This window comes from Ambystoma mexicanum, chromosome 2p (assembly GCF_040938575.1).
Source record: "Ambystoma mexicanum isolate Mex_15411 chromosome 2p, UKY_AmexF1_1, whole genome shotgun sequence".
NCBI lineage: Eukaryota > Metazoa > Chordata > Amphibia > Caudata > Ambystomatidae > Ambystoma > Ambystoma mexicanum.
This window is the reverse complement of record NC_090923.1, coordinates 1090392295-1090416616: the sequence shown is the minus strand read 5'-3', so window position 1 is coordinate 1090416616 and position 24322 is coordinate 1090392295. Positions and strand designations below refer to the sequence as shown.

The 24322-nt window shown below is 46.5% G+C and overlaps 1 protein-coding gene across 6 annotated transcripts in view; it reads right to left on the bottom strand.

Annotated features, from left to right (window-relative positions):
* LOC138567144 (mucin-2-like) overlaps positions 1–24322 on the bottom strand; it is a 497812-nt gene that overhangs the window by 394365 nt on the left and 79125 nt on the right. For 5 of the 6 annotated variants that reach the window (XM_069645075.1, XM_069645077.1, XM_069645071.1 and 2 more), the window contains one exon: positions 2826–2939. The exons of the other annotated variant lie outside the window; for it this stretch is intronic. Coding sequence is in view for 3 of the 5 variants with exons in the window: in XM_069645071.1 (XP_069501172.1) it covers positions 2826–2939 (114 nt within the window). In the remaining 2 variants the exon portion in view is untranslated. The remainder of the gene's footprint in view (positions 1–2825; positions 2940–24322) is intronic. 6 annotated transcript variants of the gene reach the window in all.

Below are 24322 nucleotides of genomic sequence, written 5' to 3'. Positions count from 1 at the left end.
TGCTTAATGTTGCTGGGAGATTTCCCCCATTACCCGCAAAATGTTTGGCTTGATAATCTATTGCTGATCTAGCCACACAAATCTCCCTTCTGACCTTCATTGCAACTAATCTCCATAAAATTGTTTTCAATCTCTTGTTTAAAGCGATAAAATTCAATGTTAAATGTATATATGCCTTACAAATACAGGTAAATAAAGATAGGGATGGGGTAGGCACGTTGTAATTGCTGGGAAAGTTTAATTTAATCTGGAGGGATTTGGTTTAAATTAATAAAACCAGAAAAAAACAATGTAGATTGAGCACAATAGTTGGCCACCAAAAGAAAAAGAAACTTGCACGGACCCTGTCGACTCTGAAAGTAAATATGCTTGTTGGACCATTTGAATTTAGGCCAGATCTCTAGGTTGTTTGGTGTGTCAGAACACAAGTCTCCACTTAAATGAATATGATGCCCTTGGATTCAATCCACCAAGATGCATGGTTGAAACTGAGGGAGGCATGGTCTGAGGAACTGGATTTGGAGGAAGAGGGTTGGGAAAGTTTTCTCAGAGTTGGCTACAAAGCTAAGATGGGTAAGTGCTTGAGATTGATATGTTATGTTACTTGGCATTTATATAACGCCTCATATATCATTGGCATGACCTCAAAGCGCTGGTAGGTTGAACGCCCTCGGGAACCGCAGTTCAAGTCAGTAGAGAGAGAGAGCGAGTCGTATGGTGCGTGGGTGCACCGGATATGTGTTCAGCTTGTGTGGTTGTTGCATGATAGCTGCTTCCTAGTGGTAGGTGTGGTGCTAATGAAATTAGTTGGATGTGTTCAGTCTGGAGGGTGGACACCCAGACTGAGTTCTGGCTGCCTTAGGCCTGAGGAGATGCCTAAGCCGGTATGTGATCAGCTAGTTGTGTTTTTTATCGTAGTATGCTGTGTTTTAGCTGAGTGGTGTATAGGAGAGAGTGAGCGTAGTAGTGTGATAGATGGTTATCAGTAAAGCACCTGCGACCAGCGCGAGAGCAGGACAGGGGGGCGTGCATAGCGGCATACATATATAAAGCGGCAGGATGGATGGACAGGGGTAAACATGTGATACAGATAACATGGGGAAACCGGTATATAGCATATATAGGAGATACAGATATGTACCATCTGCCCCAGCATCCGTACTGTCCGCAGCATCCGAATTGGCTGCAGCATCCGCAGTGTATCATCGGTAGTATCCGCGCCATCCGCACTGTCTGCAGCGTTCACACCATCTACAGCGTCCGCACCATGCGCTGAGTCTGCACCATCTGTAGCATCTGCGCTGTCCATGGCATCCGCACCACCCGTGGCGTCCGCACCATCCGTTGCATCTGCACCATCCGTTGCACCTGCATCAACAGTCCATCCGTTCCATCACTCCATCCTTTCCAACCCTCCATCTGTCCATTCCATCCACTCAGTCCGTTCCATCCACTTCTTCCGTTCCATCCACTATTACACTACAACGTTCACTAGGGTGTGTTTACTGGACTCCAGTAAGAATGCATAAACTAAACCTAATAGATAATTACCTATGCTGGGGATGTGGTAGAGATAAAGGAAAATGATTACACCAACTCTAACTGTCCTCGTGTGTGTACTTTCTGGAAAGGTCTTGGATAGAGTAGATATGATCTAAACATAACTTTTCCTAAGGTGAACTGCACAAGTCATTTTACTAGTAAATAATGGAAGGTCTTTGATTGCAAAGGATTGCAAAGGAAGGCCCTCATGGGTGCAGTGAAGTTGATCCTACGGGTCTGGAAGACTAGAAAAAAGCCTACTACGGAAGATTGGACAGTAGGGATGCAGCTATTCTCTAAATTTGAAAAAGGGCAATTGTTAAAAAAGAATCGTGAAGATTTCTATCTCACACTGTGGAGCCCATTCAACACTTTGTACGAATAATTTTCTTTCTTCAAATTAGACCGTAGGTTAAGATGGAGGTACTTTGGATTACGGTATAAAAGCAAAGGATTTTTTTGTATTATTTTTGTCCTGTAAATGTGTTTTTGTAATGTTTTTTTCCATAGATTAAATAGTCACCCGTTACTTTTGTATATAATTGATTTTAGAGTATTGCATTTTCGAAATGCTATGATGTTTGGATTTTGGCTAACTTTAGCAATATTGAATTTTGCATGTTCCAGATTTTCTAATATTATTTAATGTGGTTGATATTCAAATGTATTGGATATATAATTTACTATAAATAAAATTACAAAAAAACAAAACATAAATTAAAATAAACTTGCTTTTATACTTAACAATGATGGTCACCAACGTGTACGGATGACCAGAAAGAACAAGCATTGTTATAGCCAGTTGCAATCAAATGTCAATTATATGTCTAATGATGGCTAACATTTCCAGTGGTGTAAACGTTTTTGCTCCATCTGCCAAGCATCAACACCTAGGACTATTTCCGTTGCAATGATTGCTTCTGGCATTGTGATTTGCTGAAAGATAAACATGGCGTTTGCCTTAGCTGCAGTTATAAGCCTCCTCAAACAAAAAGATAGAATAATAACACGTGATTGAGGTGAATACATATCCATAAACATTTGCAATCTACAACTATCCGTACCAATCGTTTGTTCCCCACTGGGTGTTGCTAAAAGCGACACCTACGAGAGAAAACCTATGAAGGATCCACGAGGTAACATGATTCACAATATCTTGCATTATCTGAAATGGTTAACTCTGTAGCATTTTGGGCATAGAAAACAGCGCCAGGGTTTGGCCATGCAGGTGGGTTTTTGTTGAAAATCAAAATGACGTATATATGATTCAAACGAGTAAATACCTAATATGGTTTTCTTCCGAAAGATAGCACAACTCTTTTCTGATGGACGACAGGTGCTTCGCATGCCTGTGCAGCCGGTGTAGTCCGAACAGGATTTGCAGGCCAGAGAACTTCCTTAAGAAAATAAGAATTAGGGGACAAAATTGTTAACTTTTACCCACCAGTGCATGACAAGCAGACGAGAGTCAGTGCCACCCCTGTAAAGAGACACAAACGTATTGGTTAAAGGACTTTGGATGAGGATTTTGTTTGAGCAGGTGAAGGCTTCTGGCAGCCTCTTAATTAGAGTACGCCTCCATTCTTCAAATCTCCCGCTGCATGCACTCTTAGAAACCTCCTCCCATAGGAAAGTAAACGCCAAATAGACTGACTGCCTAAAGATGGGACATCTTGAAACTCTGCCAATTGGAATTGGCCCCTTGGAATCATTTAACACTGGTAATGGGACAGATCCTAAATGCATGGTGGTGGGCCCTTCGGAATCTTCCATCCACTCGAAGTAGGACCCTTCGAATCTCTGAAACCTGTGAGACAGGGCCAGGTACCTGACTGTCAAAGAGGATATTAACCCCTCTCATCCTAGGGCTGGATGTTTACCAGGGTGTTTGCCAAAGCAAGTCCTGCCCCAGAGGCGAGGAAGGGAGGTCCCCAGTGTCTGTGCCTCCCGCCCCCCTCTAATACACCTGGCTGCAAGTTGGGAGTACCACTCTCAATCACCTCGTACCTACCTTACACTCTGCTGGCCAGTGTCCTCTTTTCTTCTTCAGAACTACTGAATCCAGCGTTCATTGCAGAGAGCATCCTTTTCATGCAGTGGGTGTCAAAGTATCTGCACCGGCATGCCCTAGCCACAACACAAGGGACACATTGTTTGAAGCACAAAGATATGCGCCAGACCCCGTAGCTTTGTTGGACACGAGGTTAGAGCGCTTACCATCAGCTTGAAACCAGGTTTCGAGCCATGCCACTTATGTTATTTTGCACAGTATAAAGTCCACACTAGTGAGCGCATATACTGTTTCTATTTGTGTCCTGATTTTTTTCTAAACAGACTCCTGTGACTTAACAGGCTATAGACGCAGGCTCCATTGCAGTGAATTAATTCAGCATGTAGTACATTTAACAACTGAACCTTTGAAGTGGTTCAGTACTTTACACCTGCCAAATGCATGGTGTGACGGAAAAGTCCTTCGGAACAGATAGGCATTCTGGTGTGTGCTATTCTAGTTAGACTTGAACGCTCCAGAATAGGCTACACGTCTTGAAAAATTTCATTCTACGGATGCCGGGAGATGTCAATTTGATTGGCACTGTGAGCATTGACATAGTTTCATTTTTGTGCCCTGCATAAAGTCGGAGAGCTTTCTAGTCTAAATGAAACATGTAGTACATGTGTATGAAAGAACAGAGAGCCTATCCGGCTTCAGGGGCCAAGTGACATCATAATAGTCCACCTGTAGTTTTGTATTTGTGTGTATTTGTACCGCGCCAAAGCCCAAGGGCATCCAAGCGCCAAAAGAAACAAGGATGAAGAGGACCAGATGGAGTGGCGGCAGGTTTTATTCATTATACAGTAATAGAGCAGTTTTCAACTGCTTTCTAAAAGCCAAGTGATTTTCCGTTTTGCATACCTGTGCAGGTAGAGCATTCCAAGCATGTGCTCCCTGTACATGAAAGGCACGGCCATATCCACGAGCTCGCTTAATGTGGTGTATCTCCAGCAGACAATCCTCAGATGATCGCAGGTTTCTTGTGGGTTGTAGACGTTCAATCTGTCTTTCAAGTAGGCTGGGGCGTTTCCAAAAATGCACTTATTTATTTTTATTCTATTACATTTGTTACTCACCCAGACCCTTAGGTATCACAGCGAGGTAAATGGCAAATTGACAGCAGTTTAAACTGAATCCAAGACGTGACCGGCAACCAGTGCAGTTTCTTTCGTGCTGCCGATGTCGGTTCAGAGCACTTCATCTGGAATATAATGCGGGTAGCAGCATTTTGAATCTTTTGTGGTCCTTGAGTATCTGTCCCATTTGCACCACCCAACAAGGCATTGCAATAATCTGCGTGAGGGAGTATTACCGCTCTACCTAGTTTAACACGATTTTCTACAGAAACTAGTGGGGCGACTTGCCCTAGCACCTTAAGATAGTAGTTGGTGCTTTTTGTGATGGCTGTCACATGGGCGTCACTGCCAAGGCTGTCTTCCAAATTAGTGCCTAGAGTTTTTACCTTATGCACTACCATAATCTGACTTCCATCAATTTCAAAACTGACATACACATGACCCAGGTTATCTCTGGCTTGCCAAGGACCGAACAACATGAGTTCAGTCTTTGTCGCATTCAGGCAAAGCCAGTTGGTTGACATCAAGCTCTTAATGGTCTGGTACACTGAGTCCAGCATCAGTTGGTCCTTCTTGTGGTCCCCACTGATCTCCAGAATAAGTTGAAAGTCATCGGCATAGTTGCAGAAAAATAAGTCTAGCGACTCCAAGTCTTTGCACTGTGGGAGGATGTAAATATTGAATAACGGAGGAGAAAGACAGGCCCCCTGCGGCACACTATGATAGTTTCCACTTCGGACGCACTGTGCCCCAGTGGACTCATGAGCGGCGATCCTCGAGAAATGACTTGAGCCAGTTTATTGCCTCCAAAGAGAGGCCCCCCCACGTCGGCCACTGGTCCAGGAGTATTCCATGATCTAGCAAGTCAAATGCTGCTGATATATCCAACACCATCAGCAGCCCTGACTTGTTATGTTTCAACTTAGAGAGCATATGTGTCTGTAGGCCAAGCAATGCGCTTTCGGTGCCATGAAAGCTCGGAAGCCAGATTGTTTCCTATGCAGAATACCAGCTATGTTTGTGATGGACCTGAGATTGGCTGCATCATTGGGATCTAATCCCATCTTTTTTAGCAGAGGGGTAACCGCAACACTCTTAATAGTCTGTAGGATGAGGCTGGTTCGGAACGAAGAATTTACATACCTAGAGAAATAGGACGAACAGGTCCCTATGCTCTAATATATTTTTTAGATGGGAACAGTTCTCCAGGGCAGTTTGTGGGATGCATGGTTTTAAGGACGTTGTGTATCTCTGCCATGGATGAGTCCTTAAACCTGAATCCAATGTGTGGATCCGGCTGAGTTGGAGTGTCTTGGTCCAAGCATGGGGGGCCTTTATGAGTGCTAACAAGATCCTCTTTCTTCATAGTCTTATTACAGTTGAATATGGTAACTGAGAAGGGGGAAGGCTTCTTTTTAGATTCTGCGCTAATCATGTTTGAAACCTTTTGCAATTTATCAGCAAAGGCTTTCTGCACTCTGTTGCAATCATCATTTGTTGATTTAATGGAGGGATTAGTAGCTGCAGGCTTTTCCCAGGACCTAAATAGTCAAAAAAGCTCCTTCGTATGGTCCCTGGCGAGATTCATTTGATCATTATAGAAGTTTCTTTTAGCTTCTAAGATTTTAGACTTATAATCTCTATCTTTAAGTTTCCAGGCTGTCAGGTTTTCCCAGGAGTTGTCTTTTCGCCATACATGCTTCGCCTGTCTTTTGTTAGCTTTAATTTTCGCTTAGGCTGAGGAGAACCATTTCTGATGGTTAGGCGAGTCTCTGACGGTTCTGGCTTTTAATGGGGCAATCTGGTCTAACATACCTGTGAATTCTTCCTTATAGGTGTTAATAAGGGTCTCAGGACCATCAGACTCATTGGTTTTAATCATCAAGCCCTTCATACATTCAGCCAAAATGGGAGTCGTAACGGCCTTAAAATTCCTGGTTAATATCTTGCGTGCAGGCAGGTTCATGCACTCTGTGTGGAATGGCTGGAAGTTTAATCTGACAAGAAACAAAGAAGTGATCCGACCAGATACAGGGGGTGGTAATGACATTCTCAATCAGAATGTTTCCACTACCAACCCAATCCAGGGTATGGCCCCTCGTGTGCATTGGTTCCGAGTTATGAAGAATAATATGATGGCTTTTTAACATTTTTTCAAGTTCCAATGCTTTTTTGTCCTTGAGGTCACCTTTCCAGAATCTCCCAGTATGACCAGTGCTGAATTAACTGTCAGCATAGGCTCAACAATGTTAATAAAATCATCATTAAATTGATAAAGCAACACCAAATTTATGCTGTGGTTAAAATTAGCAATCAATTTAACATGAACAATGTCACAACCTTTGCACTCAATCTTAGCCTCATAGAGGCCAAGCTCTTTCTTACATATGACCACACCCCCTCGCAGACCCCATCCCAGTGTTTCCCAAAGAACATATAGCCGGGGGTGGGGAGGTCACTTGTTCAATGGTGGGGCTGTGCGCCTCAGTGAAGCCAGGTCTCAGTGTGGACATCATGTGCATCACAGTGTTCCAGGATGTAATAATCGTGGACATCTATCATGTGCTTCACCAGGGCCCGGGTATTCAGTAAGGCCACCATAGGTTTTGTGGGAAGAGACCCCTTTCCCAGTGTAGCATTGGGCGAGTGTGAATCTACCGTTTGGGCACAGCTATCAATTGAGATAGAGGTTCTCACCTTGTCTGTGCTGGCCAGCTTAGTAGCAGTTGTGGTGGGCACTGCACTATTCTCTGTGGAAATGCTAAGGATGGCGGGAGTAACGAGAGGGTTTTGTGCAGCTGGGGCAGTCTTAAATACCTTTTTCATGTGTGTAGCGCGGACGATGGACTCCCTTCTGGCCTTGGCTATGGTCTCCAGCACGTCGGCAATAGCCATCCAGGAAGGTCACAGCACTGTACCACGTCTGCATGTCCATGTATGGACTAGCACATACTAGGTGGGCCTGTCCGTGCCGGCGCGTTTGCGCCGGGTTTCGCGTGAAATCTGCTTCCAAGAACTACAACTCCTGCTGGGGAGTGTAGTTCAGGTACAGAGCGAAGCCTGCAGAGTTAAAGACTCTGATTCAACTTGCTTCATTTCTAAATGGAAAACAAGCCAAAATTAGCCTGTACGTAAAATGAAATGCTAGCCACCTCCAATTACACAATTACTAAAATCTATAAAACACAAGAGTTGAAATAAATATTCACATTCAAATATCAGAAATCTATGATTATCATTCAATTTAAAATATGTTTCCATACAGTATTGACTGTCTGCACAATCCCATCTTATTTATTTACATTGGACGGAAAATGTCTGGAAAGTCCTCGTTTTGAGGACGAATGGTTGCCTAAGCCCTGGGAAGCTGTCCTTCCCCGTGAACCACCCTCACTGCTGGTCGGGCAAGAGCAGCAGTATCTTTAAAATTACATAAGCTACCCTTTCCAACTCGTTAGCACCAGACTGACTGCGAAGACCTACAGAATTTGGGCTGTTTATCAAGAGTACTTTACAGAGTTTTGCGTCACTCCCTCCCAGAGCATGGCAGAACTTCTAACAAAAATAATTTGAGGTATTATCAGTATGGAAATTCTGCTGACATGACATTAGTCCACGTTCCCTTTAGGCGAGCAAATTATTCTAAGCCCCACCATTGAAGGAAACTCATGTTGCCCCACCTACCCCTCCCACGAAGGGAATGTTCAAGAACAATGTAGCAAATCAATAAGCCCTCATTCCATTAGAGGTGCAGCCCATTTTAGGCATGTCAAAATACCAACATTTCTGACATCTTGGTTACACCGTGCATCTGGTCGGACCGTTCTCTCATCCAAGCTAAGATCTCACTACTGTCTCCTCCTCCCAAACTTAATATGAACCCACGTATTCAAAAAATGGCTCGCAATCTAAAGAATCTAACAGCACCAAAACTCACTGAACGACTGTCAACCAAGCTTCAATCCCTAGACAACGTTCATGATCCCACAAAATTGATTAACCATCTGTCAACCAACATCAAAGAAGCAGTTAACGACCTTGCCCCTCTGAAGGTGAAGGCAATAAAAACTGAAACCACAAAGAACACATGGTTCAATAATGAAATTCAAAGGAAGTATTCAAAATCATTCAGGATCTCAAAGCCACATCTTGTCCAGCAGATGACTGCCCCACCAGTATTCTTAAGGAGTCTTTAGAGACCCTGGTCCCATGGATTACCAAACTGGTTAACCTCTCCTTTGATGAGGGTCTGGTGCCAGACCTGCTTAAGTCGGCATGGATCACACCTCTACTGAACAAAGAAGGCCTTGACCCAGCCAACAATGACAATTACAGACCCATAACTAACGTGCCCTTTGTTCTCAAAATACTTGATAAACTGGCCTACTTACAGCTACAGGCCCATGTTGAAAAATACGATATCTTGGGCACCCGTCAGTTGGGATATAGGGCTCGTCATGGAACTGAGACAGCTATGCTTGATCTCAAATCTACACTTGCTAGCATAGCTGACAAAAACCAAGCTGCTCTGCTCATGCTATTGGCCCTCTCCGCGGCCTTTGACCTAGTTGATCACAGCTTACTAGTGTCAAGGCTTGGAGAGGTTGCCAATTGCTCTGCAATCGCATCCAAATGGATTGCTTCCTTTTTGGGTCCCAGAATGGTAAGGGTTTGCGTGGGTGATAAACAATCTTCCCCTATCTCTCAGACATGCAGTGTCCCTCAGGGCTCCTGTCTGTCGCCGCTGCTCTTCAACCTTTACATCCGGCCCCTTCTCGATCTTTTGAACAAACTGGGAGTGCAATATACAAATTACGCTGATGGCACTCAGGTTATTATTCATTGAGTGGCTCATAAAGTAGTGATTCGGAAACCATTGACCGAAAAAATATAAAGCCATAGAAGATTGGATGGCTTGTAATTCTCTGGCCCTTAATGATAAAAAGACCGAACTCCTCATTGTGGCATCTAAGAACACCCAGGAAAAACTGGATCCCAACTACGCCTCTTTTCATATTGCCAACAACACCATCACAGTTCAAAAGAAAGTTAAGACCTTGGGAGTAGTTCTTGATGAGGAACTCTCCATGAAATCCCATATTTCTAGCATAAAATCTAGTTGTGGTGTTATAAACAAGAGAATCAGATATATTCGACCATTCATATTGGAAGAGAACTGTGCTTTATTGTCCACTGCATTGATAAATTCAAGATTGGACTATTGTAACAGCCTCCTGGCGGGCACCACGGCCTCTAATATTCAATCTTTACAAGTGGCACAGAACAATGCCGTGCGTAACATTTTCAATCAGTCATGTCGCACACACATCTCTACTTTTAGGAAAAGACTCCACTGGCTACCCGTTAAACACCGCATAACGCATAAGATGCTTACTACGACCCATAAATGCCTCAGTCTTAGCAGCCCAACCTATCTGTCATCCCTTATAGGCATCAATCCCAACATGTGGAACCTTCGCTCTTCTTCAGCGGTCACTCTCAATTACCCCAAATTCAGGACAGCCGAATTTGGAGGCACTACACTGGATGCTCAGGGTCCCCTTTTGTGGAGCACTCTTCCAGCAGGTATACGGCAGATCCAGAGCTATACCGCGTTCAAACGTGCCGTCAAGACTCACTTATTCAACTTGGAATAATTTCCTGACCCATTTCTCCTTCTTCCTCTTTTCTTGTTTGTCCTCGTCTTGTTCTTGTTCTATGTGTGCCTTGAGGCCGACGGGCATGTTGGCGCGTTACAAAAATTAAAATATATAAATAAATAAATAAAATGCCCTTATTCAAGCGCACCATCCCTGAAAACTAGCCATTTCTTTGACATTTTGGTGAACATCGCTGGCATGGACAGGGCAGGATTTGACCCTCATGCCACTCCTTCTTTTATCTGGTGCCAAACGTGTTGTTCTGGTCACAGATGGCAGCCGACATTAGCACTTACAGTGACCACTGCCCCATATCATGCAGGCTGCACTGTGTAATTTAATCCTGCAACATCAATGGCAAACAACTTGTGGTTTCCCTCTCTACTTTAACTTTTTGTCCTGAATTTGCTGAATGTTTGTACCATGTGCCATGTTCACAACCATTACCGAAGAGCTAATCGCATGAGAGTACCCACATCCACTAATCCGTTGAGCCACTTATGTGCCAATGAGTCCTGGACTTCGAATGAAGAGCATGCGTCATGTTAGTAACCGGCGAGTAGCAATCATGTCTTATGCAGCAACATGATTGTGCTTCAGGTAACGACTTGGCGACGGCCAAAGACTTTTGCTCTGCAGTGCTCCACAAGTGCGTGTCAGAAACATTAATTCCGTCCACCATTTTAAGTTTTCTGCAAACTCCAAATGTAGAGCTAGTTAACCGCATACTGTTTCCCTAACATCCCTGTCTACTTTCTGCACGCCAGCAACGTTGTTTGTGTTTCTTTTTTTTATTTCAAAACTCGGAGACCACCTTTGCATATTATTCAGTGGTCTCCAATACATGTTCTATTCCCTGCAGCAATGGCTGGCAGCTATATTACAAGAAGTTTAGTCTTCTCATTCTATTCTGACTCCTGAAAGCGGGTTGCCATTTTGTGTCGGCTCTGTGTTCAAACACAGATGCCGACACACAGCGAAGCTGCGTACGAGCTTCTATTGCAATCAGTAATTCCGAAAAATGTCTGGCAATACTAATAGCAATAGAAACCTCGGAAGGAGGCATTACTGGTCAGGTAATGCCCCCGGGGCAACCTTAAAGCCTTTGCTGTGCTCTGGATTGTAACTCCTGCCACGGGCCATTACTCGACCGGTAATGCCCCTGTGAGGAATTCAACCATCCGCATGGTGGGTGTGCACTCGCCCGGGCTTTTTTGAATTTGTACATGAAATTGAATGATGGTAGAGCAATCTCAGGAAAATGTGTGCGAATTAGCCCCACACATTTTCCAATGTTCACCGCACAACATAGACATAGACCTGTGTACTCAGGGTGGACTGTGCCTGTAGGCTCAGTCCACCCAGTCATATTCAGTTGGGATCTGACTGGTGGAGTACACAATGCATCTCAGAAGGGGGAGGGCCAATCTTTCCCCCTGCCATGGCCAGCCTAATTAACTAACACAGCCTCCATGGATCCACCCTGTCCTTTTGTTGAGCCTGCAGATATTGGCAGCAATTAACATAATTAACATACTGATAAAGTGTACTTCAAACGGGCCCACGTGGGACCTGGCTGCAGAGGTTAACAAAGGAGACCGGAAACTCCAAGAACCTTTGATATACACTATGTCAACCTGAAGCCAGCAACCGTCCATAGTATCAATGAACAGTGAAATGTCATGTCTGGGAATGCGTGTACTACAGTAGTCATCCCCGCAGGGGGACCCCATTCAGAAGGTACGAGTATGTAGATTGACGGCACCAGAAAGTCTGGTCCTGCTGCAGCTTCAAGGGAGACCTGCCGCTTTAATCAGGAGCCACAGAGAACTGCATTGACCAGAGAGACCCTTTGAACAACAAAAGACCGGGAGATGGGTGGGACTTGGTATTACATGTTTTCACCCCTTTACCGTTTCTGTTGCAAAGCACTCTGGTTATAACCTCACGCATACAGGCAATTGTTGGTGAGGACCCAGGATTGGTTCATTAAAGTAGGCTTAGCCTACACTATTCCCTGAGGTCCATTTGGCTTTAAGAGGGTCGAGCCACTCTTTTGGGCAGATCATCTCAAGACTTTGCAAGGAGTAGCAAGAAGAACTCAGCAGTAAACCCTGGCTGATAGTACAGTCTGCCTTACATCTTCCACCAGTGAAGGAAGGCCGTGTCCTCCAAGAGGCAAGCAAGATCCCGCCCCTAAACATCTTCCAGGGAACATAGGGAGCCGAATCCAGAGGACCCTCCAGCAGCTCCAGAACCAGTACCCACCAAACACACAGCGTGCCCTGAAACAAGCTTCCTAGGTGGGAAGTGCCATAGAGTCTCTGAACCAAACCAAGGACAAGGCAGCTGCCTGCAACAATCTCCTCAGCTTTGGGCTATCCACCTTAAAGGATGACACAAGCCCATTGAAGAAGCTGGGAGAAGTGCCTCAACGAGCATCTAATGACGCCTGCCTTAAAGGACATTTTCGAGCTAGTTTCGTTCTTCGAGCTGCAACCGACTGCAACACTGACCATTGTCAAGCCGCAGTCGCTTAAAGACATCCAAGACGTCTCGACTAGTTCTTCAGAACTGCTGACCAGCAATGAGACAGCGATTCCTGACCCCGAGCCCCCATGTAGGCCAGCCTATGGCCGTCCATCCAGCTTCACTCGCGAAACTGGTTGCCACCTGGTACCCGCAGCTGTCTCCCATCTTGAACTCTGTCACAGAAGCTGCAAAGCGCCCTGAAACCGACTTGACCTGGTCGAGCACCAAGAACACCTACAGGCACAAGGTACATTGTGGTTCTGTTCCCCTGGTCCTTCTCTGAAGTCCCATAGTGACATTTTACGACCCATTGCTCCCTTGGTGCAGAAACCAAGAATCCTTGAACTGTTGTGATTATTTACTTTATCGCCCACCCTCCTGTCAGTATCCAGAGGGCATCCCTTTTCAATCCTAATTGCAGTCCTAATAGGCCCACTGCTGTCCAGCTTCTTCCTCTGGGTTCTGCTCTCCCTGTCAATACAAGGGAATGAAAAGCCTTGCTTCCCTTCCATGTACATTTATAAGTGTTTGCTCCTCATTCTGCCAATCTCCTCTCTCGTTACAGGTATGGACCCTTGTCCCTTTAGTTTAGCCCTGCCCCCTCCTCTCAGGGTGGGCTGTATTTTGTCCTCTGCATTCCTCTGCATTCTTTTCCAGGGTGGGCTGTATTTTGTAGTCTATTATTATCACAACAGACAGTTGTAACAAAGTTGATATTTGTATACAACCTTGACTACATAGTCCCTTTTATCATTGGGTACTAATTGTATTTTCGCTGTGTTGCAACTAACCAACGATCCACAATCTTTCGGAGATAAGCGTTCTGCCCACGATAACAAAATTGGACAAGGAGGTTTATAATTTGTTTGCATTTCCAATCTGTTCGGATCCTAGAGGTGTGAGGCTGATTGATGGTTTAGAAACCAATATTCATCGCTGGACCACTGGTGACCCGTAAATTGTCACAGGATTGTATGGTACCAAAAAAGGAAGACTTAGACATTTTAGTATTGCTTGGTATTTGGACAATCCTTATTAGATTGGAAGAAAATCTGAGAACTGTTCTGTGGGGTCAGAAAAACAACCTCCACTCAGTTACCAAAGAAGGGGAAGTAACCATAGTCTTTGTTAAAATGTAGACTCTTTTATTTCTAGTAGTGGGACAGATGTTAGACTAGAGTAGGTTTTGACCGAGGACAGTGATTATTTTTGTACATCCTGACGAGCACCCCTTTGTTATTTTCCAGAATAGGGGCATGGATATAGAAATAGGGCTTAGAGTAGGTTTCCTTTTAATTTTGAATAAAGAACATCATTGAACCATGTCCTCTTGTTTGTCTCCTATATCTCACCTACCACAGTGAGCATTCAGGAAGGAACTAGGTGTCTCCCATGGAGATTATTGCAAAGGGCTCACTTTCACATAGCTCTGTGTGGAAAACTGTGTTCATGAATGGCCAGGTGACCTGGCAGCGCTACCTCTGTTTTTCATCACTGGGACGCTGCAGGGAGCTGGACTTTGTGGAGCGTCGCTCGATAACCCAGATTAGTCCTGCGTTGTTCTTGCATCTCTTTGTTTCACCTGTCTCATTTGTGGAGTGCACCTGGACATTAGCTTTCTTCTGACCTGGCTTCTGGATTACGATTCAGGCTTTTTGTCACTAGTTATTCGGATCTCCTGGTTGGACCTCCTGCCTGTCCCCAGGGCTCATTGTTTGCTGTCTGGCCCAGAAAATTGATCTGACTGATATCTTGGTTCTGGCTCTGTGGTAGGTATTTTGACCCTTCTCTCTTCCCCCTTGGTATGTTTTCTGACTCTGGCAGCTCTGCTAGCTCTAGCCTCCTTATGTGCCATTTTCTCTCCCAGCCCATCATCGCCCCTGGACTCTGACACATTTCAGCATCTTTGTAGACTTCTGTTACAGAGATTTTTTGGAATGTTGGAACTCTTAAAGCAGTCTGCCATTCTTCCAAATCTGGGAGTGAGGATAAGTCTCCTAGTCCCATAGTGGTCTCCAACATGCCATACAGGATGCCGTAGTGCATTTGTTTTACTATTTATTTGTTTACTGTTTGCCATTCTAGTGTCTTTTGGGGTGGTGCTCTGGTCTCTGTACCTCTGTTACTACTTTTACACAAATGTGGGCTATGTAGTCTTGTTACTTCTGCTTCACCAATCTATTTATTACCATATGAATTTTCTATAGCAAGCTCTGAGCTGTAAATAAGGGAAAAGTAGGAGTACTCCTTTGCCTGCTTAGCAACTACAAGATGGGAACAAGATGAAATAAGCGGTTTACTGAGTACCTGAGCTGGCCATTTCTCTTGCCTGCCTTTGGATTAATCCCTTCACTGAGGTGTGTGAGACATCGTTCTGGTAGGCAGGGTTGGTTTAGGAGATGCCAGACAGGGCACCCAGTAGTCCGACCCATTTGAACCTGACCGAGAGCCTGAACATTTCGTAGACCGAGGAGTGCAAAGCACTGGGAACCCCTTGCACATTTAGTACGCTGAAAAGACCAAAGCACTGAGAGAACCCCATGTTTATTTAGTAGGCAAAGAAGGCCAAAGCACTGAAAAGACAACGTGCATTTAGTAGGCAGAGAAGAAGAGCAAAACGCCAAAAATCCCATGTTCTTTTAGAAGGTGAAAGAAAGACAAAGAATTGACCACTCAAAATGCATTTAGTAGGTGGAGAAGGCCAAAGCAGTAATCCTTACATTGTTTTAGTAGGTGTAGCTGAAGGCAAAACATTGAGAATCCCATATTCATTTAGTAGGAGAAGGAGGTGGCTAAAGCAGAGAACACCACATGCATGAAGAAGAAAAGGACAAGGCACTGAACTCCACATGCATATGTTAGTGTTTTGACCTCCTCCATCTAAGATAATTCTATGTGAATTAAATAGGTTGGGGAGAATGGCAAATCACTGAGAATCCCACGTAATTTAGTAGAGAGAAGGAGATGGCCAAAGCACACAGAACCCCACATGCAGGTGGAAGAGAAGGTCAAGGCACTGAGAACTCCATGTGCATTGAGTGGTTGGAAAAGGCTAAAGAACAGAGAGAACCCCACATGTATTTAGTAGATGGAGAAAGGCAAAGCATTGAGAACCTTGCATGAATTCAGTAGGCAGAGGTTCTCCTCATGTGAGGTTCTCAAAGCACAGAGAACACCACATGCATTTAGTAAATGCACATAGGGCTCTCTGTGCTTTCAGAGAAGGTGAAAGCGCTGAGAGCAATACATGCATTAGGTAGGCAGATAAGGCCAAATCACTGTGAAATCCCATATGTATTTAGTATGTGTAGGAGATGGCCAAAGCACAGTGAGAATCCCATAGACATTTAGAAGGCAGATAATGGTAAAACACAGACTTACTGGGAGACTAGGACCCCGGGGTGTCTTGAAGCTGCCATCAACCCCAACCCCATTCCTCTCCTTGGCACTCTGGCATACATCCCTCCCCATCTCTGATACTGCCATTGCAATGGTGGTCCCCACCTTGCTTCGTGCAGCAGGGCCGTAGTCCCAGGCAGGGGCGCCAGATCTGTACGGACCCGCAGTGAGAGAATGTGGCTGCGACATGCTATCAGATCACTGATACGGCCGGGAGAGCCGAGGTGCCCCGATGGAGAGACACTGTGGCAGGGAGAGTCACACCACGCTGGGGAGCTGGTGGCATTGGGGGCACAGCTAGGCGGGTGGGGTGCCGTGGGGGGCAGAGGAACGTGAATTTGCGGCAGCATCGAGGGGAAGGGAATAGAAGGTGGCTGAGAGGAGGGGGTAGGGCTAAACTAAAGGGACAAGGGTCCATACCTGTAACGAGAGAGGAGATTGGCAGAATGAGGAGCAAACACTTATAAATGTACATGGAGGGGAAGTAAGGCTTTTCATTCCCTTGTATTGACAGGGAGAGCAGAGCCCAGAGGAAGAAGCTGGACAGCAGTGGACCTATTAGGACCAGAAGAGGAGGAGCGGAAAGAATACCATAATGCAGGTGAGAAGGAAAAGGCTATGAAGAGCTGAGAGGGTGAAGTAACCCAGACTGGGAATAGCTGACTCTTGAATTCTCCTAATAAATACTTTATCCTTCTAACTCGGAGTCTGCGTTGTCTGTCAACCCTACACATCCCCCACATACATTTTGTTGGCCAAGAAGGGCAAAACACTGCCAGAACCCCACATGTATTTAGTAGACAGAAGAGAATGCCAAAGTACTGCAAGCCTTATGTCCATTTAGTAGGAGAAGGCAGAGAGAGATCTGGTCCAGAGCTCCAGCTGATGGACCCATTGAAGATGTTCCCAACACCCGGTTTGGGCAGATCACAATCCCGGCACATGACACTATGATGGTCCCTGGCAGAGTGTGACTCAGCGTAGAGCAACGTCCAAGAGTCTAGTGATGGAAGCGCCAGTGACTTTGCAGCGCCTCATGAAAAAGACCATTGGCGACGTGAACCTCCTGGAGGCACTGGTGTACCTGGATGACACAATAGTGTTTGGGAGTACCTTGGAAGAGCACAACAGGAGGCTCATAAAGGTGCTGGATCACCTGCAGAAGCAAGGGCTAAAGGTCATGGTGGACAAGTGCCAGTTCTGCCAGACAAGTGTCAATTACATCGGACAAATAGTCTCTGAGGATGGTATTGCCATGGATCCGGCAAAGATGGATGCACTCCTCACCTGGCCAGGACTTCAGACCCTCAAGGAGTTAGCTTCCTGGGATTCTGTAACTACTACGGGAGGTTTGTCACAGAATATGCCAAAGTCGCCCAACCACTTGTGGACCTCACCAAAGGATACCCACCTACTCAGAGTAATTGGAGGAATACAGCCAACACTATGGATCATCTATATCATCCACGGGTGCCCTTTGTTGAGCGGTGGATTGACCAATGCCATCAGGCCTTCGAAGATCTCAAGCGGACCCTCACCACAGCAGCAACCCTGACATGCGCAGATCTGCAGTTGCCTTACATCCTGCATGTGGATGCTGTGAGAAAGCTGAAGGTGTCTCACTTACTAGTCCCCGAGGATCTGTCATCCAGGTGGCCAGGACACAGCCATCGCTATTTAATCCAGTTCCTAGGGGTGGACCAGTGGGTTGAGGATCACCTAGGCGAGGGGACTTTGGGGAATGGAAGTGGGACACAGAGGGCTGAGACGCGTTATTCCCTTCCCTGTAACACCTTTTCCCCATCCCGCACTGTGGGATATTAGGAGGCTCTATCACCCCCCGCCCCTTCCCACACAAACACTTTCTTACACTGTAACAGACAATGGACTTATACGAGAGCCGTTTACCTGACATGTCCCAACACACAGGTCAGGCAGAGTCAGGCAATTGACAATAACCACGCACACCTGACGGACCTTTACCTTTCCCACAGGGTTAAAGGCAGAGCATGAAAGTACACTTCGAGCAAGACCGAACGTACGAGAAGACAGTTACACCAAACCGGCAGTTAAAGTGGAGGAGAAAGGCGGCGAGACCTGGAAGGACCCAGCCCTTTGCCCTTTTCAACTCAGACCCGTGAAGCCTCCGAAAGGGAAATTATAAGGCCGGGAGTTACAGCTGCTGAGCGTAGCAGCAGATGTCAATCGTACACGGGGGTTTCCCACATTGATAACGCAGTCGTAGAGGCAAGCGGGCTGCCGTGGTACTATCCTTGACTCTAGAGAAAAAAGAAGCCAACAGGTTCAGCAAAGCCACTGAGTCGGAGGAAAACGTATAGTAAACCGAACTGTGTTCAGCCCAAGGTTGCAAGTAGCAACATTTTTTAACGCAAGGAATTTATAAGAAGTTGAGGTCCTGGAGCAGAGGGATCTGGCACCACGTGGGTGCTCATTTGAACAACTCTGACTCAGACCTGTTTTGAAAGTACAAGAAGCTGAAGGCCCCAGGAAAGGGTGGCGTGAAGCATCAGAGTGGTCCTACAAGGGTCATGTCAAACTCTGTGTACTTTCAAAAGTCTCTGTCCCATCGCAAGTAAAGAAAGGCAAGTGTGAACTCGACAGAGGGGTGCCGAAAGAAAGGTAGGGGAAAGGAACCACGCTTTCCGACAAGGTGGTGAATATTGAAGAAAGGCAACTCTGAGCCTGACAGAGGATGCCGAGAGAAAGCTACGCGAAGGAAAACCCCACTTTCTAATTAACTGAGCAATGCATGAAATGTGTTAGAAATACATCAACTGTGTTAACGAAAGGCCTTAGTGAACACAACGGAGGGAGGCCCGAGTTGTACGGAGGATCCGAGCCCGGCGGAGGGAGATCCTAAGCGCGAAGAGAAATCGCCCAAAGTGCAAGGTTATGAGAGAAGAATCTTTGTTCGTTTGTTACTTTTGAATAAATAAGCAATAAAAAAAATAATAATAAGCAAGCGTGCTGACGAGGCACAGGAGTGTGCTGTGCTCAGGAGTTCTGCCTTGTCTGTGCTTAAAACATGGGGAAAGGAGACCCAGCCAAACCATCCTGACTTGTAAACACTTCTTTCTTTTCTGGTGAACATTATCCCACACTCTTTTTGTAACTAATAGTAAGGATTGGCAATCGTTTTTTTTTTTTAGTGTAGGCGTTTTTTAATTGAAAAGACGCCACTAGGACTGCCTTATTATTATATGATGGTCGGAGCTTGCTCCCGTGGTAGATTTTGGTTTAGATTAGACGTTTATCTCGCCCATTATAAGGTTCAATAAACACCCTTGAACTGTGATCACTTGCGTCTGCCTTTACTGTTGCCACCATGAGTTCCTTTCAACGCGAGTCTGGAGTGATTGGGAGCTTTTCTCTACCAGCAGACCAATAGTCACTATTACCACCTGAGGCCTGCACGCTATAGAGAGCGGGAATCCACTTAAATGACATGTACCCTTGACTTGTGTTCGGCAGGAGCAGACCGAAACCATTTGTACATGTCTGAGAGAGCTGGAAGGAAGTTTAAAAATTCACTTTCCATGTAAGCTACCTTGCAACACGCAAAAGATTGCAATGTGTGTGATTTGCAATGACAGTTGTAAATTGCAGTCTACATTGTGTTCATTGCAAAAGACATTGCTGTCGTATCACTATGCTCCAAGAGACCCACCCCTCACAAGCTGGCCAGGCTGCATTTTGTCAATCCGAAACACACCTCTTTCTCCACTTATAATATACAGAATTCCATAGGTTTCCAACGGCACAAGTCGATTAGCGGTTAAAGACCCAGAAGGGAGGTCTGGCTGGCTTAATTTCAGGTCACGGCATAGTTTTAGTCAATGTATATGCGCCTAATGTTGATGACAGTTGCTTTAATGGCATCTCTGTTAAGCTGCAGGAATGTATAGGCTATGCAGTGGTCATGGCGGGGACATGAATGTTGTAACGGAGCTCTCACTGGACAGGTCCACTGACAAAGTCAGATCACTGTGTTGTGCTGCTAGAGCATTGCTCCATCTCAGTGACAAATACGAGTTGATGGATATTTGTAGAGGGAGCCATGAAAAACTGTGTGGATACACATATTACACCTCGGCTCATTATTCACACTCATGAATAGACAAATAGCTGTTAACCAGGCAGGTAGGGCTCTGGGTGAAGCACTGCAACATACTGCCACACATCCTTTCTGATCACTCCCCTGTGCTGGTATCGATCTCACTCCCTAATGCTCTACAATTTAGTAGAACCTGGAGGTTTAAGCCGGACTCCTTTCTGGATGTGGTGCTCAACTCTGACCTCCGTGCATAGATGGCACGATTTCTGGGGAGATATACAAAACATATTTAAGATGGATTTGCATTTCTAGAGAGCATGTGGTACTTGCGGCACTCTTGACAGAACAGAGAAGGCCTTAAGGAATAAAGAAATTTGGGTCTTGGGGCATAAAGTATAAGCCAGACGATACAGTGAAGGGGACAGGCCGGGTAGACTTTTATCCTGGCCCGTAAGGTCTGAGAATCCCCCAGTGCAGATACTAGAAATTGTAGAAAATTGAGTGGGCCTCATTACGAGGTTGGAGGTAATAGAAAAACGATGCCGGTAAGGCATCGCTTACCGCTCCGGTCTATTATGACCCAGCAACCCGCTATTAGCGGCACCCTAAATAACGGTGCCTCTAATAGCGGCATACGGGTAATAGGAGGACATCACAACCCACGTGGACATGCAAATACCGGCATCCCGAAGCCTGTAATCAGGGGCTGCACGATGTTGGCCATACAGGCATCGCGGACCATCCGCAAACAGCAATCAGCAATCAAGCCAACTGCCACAGGTGCACACAATCACCACAGGTGGTGTCAATGGAGGCTGGGCCAGTATTAAATGAGTACACCCATACACCACACCCCTTCCTACACCAAAATGCTACCACTAGCTGTTGCAATCATGGCGCTGGAGGGCATGCCTATACTGCTACAACTACAGCAACAACACCAACTACAACAACTACAGCAGCAACCACAGGCAGCACAGAGGAGACACAGGAGGAGAAGGAGGGCGAGACAGCCAGCAATTACCACCAGCGCAGCCAGCAGAGCCTCGTAGGCAGCCACCAATCCCTCGCATCAGACCGAGTCCATTCAACCTAACCCCTGAGCAGATCCACACCCTGTACCGGTTGGACCGGGACACCATCACCACCATAGTGGGCATAATACACAACGACATTGGCAGCCTCATAGAAATACGCACTGCCATCCCCCCGCTACTAAAGGTGGTTTCTGTGCTCCACTTCCTGGCCACAGGCACCTATCAACACACAGTGGTTGCGAACTGCCATGCAGCTGCCCCACTATTTTCACAAATGCTGAACCAAGTGCTGGATGCCCTCCTGAAGCATGCAAGCACCCACATATCCCTACCACGGACTGCCCAGGAGATAGCAGACACCAAAAGAGCTTTCCATGCACTGGCAGGCATGCCCAACTGTGTTGGTACCCTGGACTGCACCCATGTGGAATTGGTAGTCCCCTATGCCATAGAGGCGTTGTACCACAATCGCAAGCAATACCATTCCATCAATGTGCAAATGGCATGTGACTGGCAAGATCATCACACAATGCTGCGCCCGATTTCTCGGATCAACACATGATGCCATGGTGCTGCGTAACTCCACACTACCCCGTCACATGGAGCGACATGCTGTACCACGTGCCTGGCTGCTTGGTGAGTTGCCTGAGTGGGCCATGGCAGTGCAATGGGCTACTGATGTGTAGGGATGCATACTCCACCTGGGTGGGAAAGGGGGGATGCATACTCCACCTGGGTGGGAAAGGGGGGGCATACTCCACCTGGGTGTTGATGGTGATTGGAGAATGCATGGAGAGCTAGACACTCCTGACCTGAATCTCCCAAACCCAAAATGACACATCACTGGCAAACATTTTACCAATGATGCATATCGATGACAAGAAGTAATGGGCACAACCACGCCACCATGGGTATGTCAAGCAATGCATGACTGAACAGGATTACAACTGTGGCAATGTGGCTGGTGCGACCATGCACAGTGTATAATACACAGCATAAATGGGAGGCTAAACATTGTTGTACAACCACAGTACATCCGCCTCAGCATGCATTATATCACCCTGCATCCTCTATTGAACGCCATCCAGACTATCACACCTCATAGCAGTATAGTATGCATCTAGTTAACATTCTTGCATACGTACAGGGACATGTGCATGTCCACACCAAATAGCTGCGGCCATGACTGTGCCTCCCGAAGGTGGCATCTCAGAGTGACACACACCTATTTAGATTTGCTTGCAGGTGATGGAGGATATCCCTTGAGGCTGTGGCTACTTACCCCTGTGCGGAACCCACAGAATAGCCATGAAGAGGAGTACAATCGTGTTCACACCCGTACCCATGTTGTGATTGAGCAGACCTTTGGCCTGTTGAAGGCGCATTTCCGCTGCCTAAGCAGGTCTGGTGGGACACACCTATATAGTCCTGAGAAGGTAGCAAAGATCACCATGGCCCGTGTCATGCTGCACAACATGTGCGTCCGGAGAAATGTACCACTGCCACCTGACATTGACATGCATGCACCGGGTGAGGATGATGAGGATGGAGACGGAGGTGAAATAGCCCCCCTGCCAGTACGTGATGCACAGGATGGCCATGCAGTACGCCAAGCACCGATTCACGAATACTTCTGAACCACAGGGACTACGATAGACATGAGTCAGTGACACACTGGGTTCATGTGGACATGCACACAGGGATTGTTGGGAGTTGGCCACTGAACACCGTCACACATTAAATGGATATACACGAAATGAACAATGTCCAGCCATTGAATGTTTTTCACACAACGGGTGTATTTGTTCAAACAGCAAAAATGTGACCACTCCCCCGAACCCCCCAGTGAACTCCCAACCCACCCAACAAACCCCGAAAAACCCCAGTGAACTCACAAACCCACCCAACAAACCCCCCCAAAAAACAATATACTCCATGAAATGCTCCCCTTCACCCCCAACCATGTGTGCCACTCCCACTGTATTGCCACACTACTTCCGGGACGTCCGGGGGTGGTATCTCGGAGTGCCATGCACTCCTTCGGTTGACTCCCTCAAGGTCCACATTGCCATCCAAGTCATCCTCGGTGGTGGCCGGCGCATGTAGGGACTCCCCTCCAACTGGTGTGGGCTGCTGGGTCTGATGTGTGTCCGGCACACTGGCAGCAGGTGTTGTTGGCTGTGTTTCCACTCGGTCAGGCACACTGCCTGTGGGTGTGGCCTGCTTGTCTGCCATGGAGGTGGTGGTGGCCCTTTTTCTTTTGGTGGGACGTGGATGCCCTTGCAGTGTTCTGTTGCCTGGCATCTTCCTCATAGGTGCCTGGGGGGTAGAAGAGATGCAGGGCATCAGTGATGGTGTCACATGCCAGAGGCATACAATTGTGCTGTTCAATATTCATTCATTCATGTCTTACAGGTGTGTCACACAGGGTGTTATGAGGGGGCATTTTGGCATTCACTGCATGGCAGGTGGCATGCCGTTGATTTGGGGTTTGTGTGATGTGTTACATGGGCACGGTCCAAGTTTGTTGGCCGTGTGTTGGTTGGTGATTGGCACTCAGCATGCATTTCTGTGTGGCAGGGTTTGGGCCGCAATCTGGACTTGGATATGTTGATGTGGGTGTAGGGACGTGCATTGCCTTGCCTAGTCTCTCTTCCACATCACTTATGCTCCTTCATGGTTTCCCCCACAGGGATGTGCAGGGTCACTCACCTCCTTCTGGGGATGATGCCGCACCCATCTCCATCTCCCCAAATCCCTCAATCGACTCTGGATCGATGAAGCTGCTAGCGGTCTCCTCCCAGGGCATCATCTTTGCAGGAGAGTGGGGACCCCCGCCTGTGGCCATGGCCACCCTCCTGTTGCTTGACATAATGTTGCGGACCCTCAAGCGGAGGTCGTCCCACCTCTTACGGCAGTCCCTGACAGTACGTGGGGTGGTCCCCACA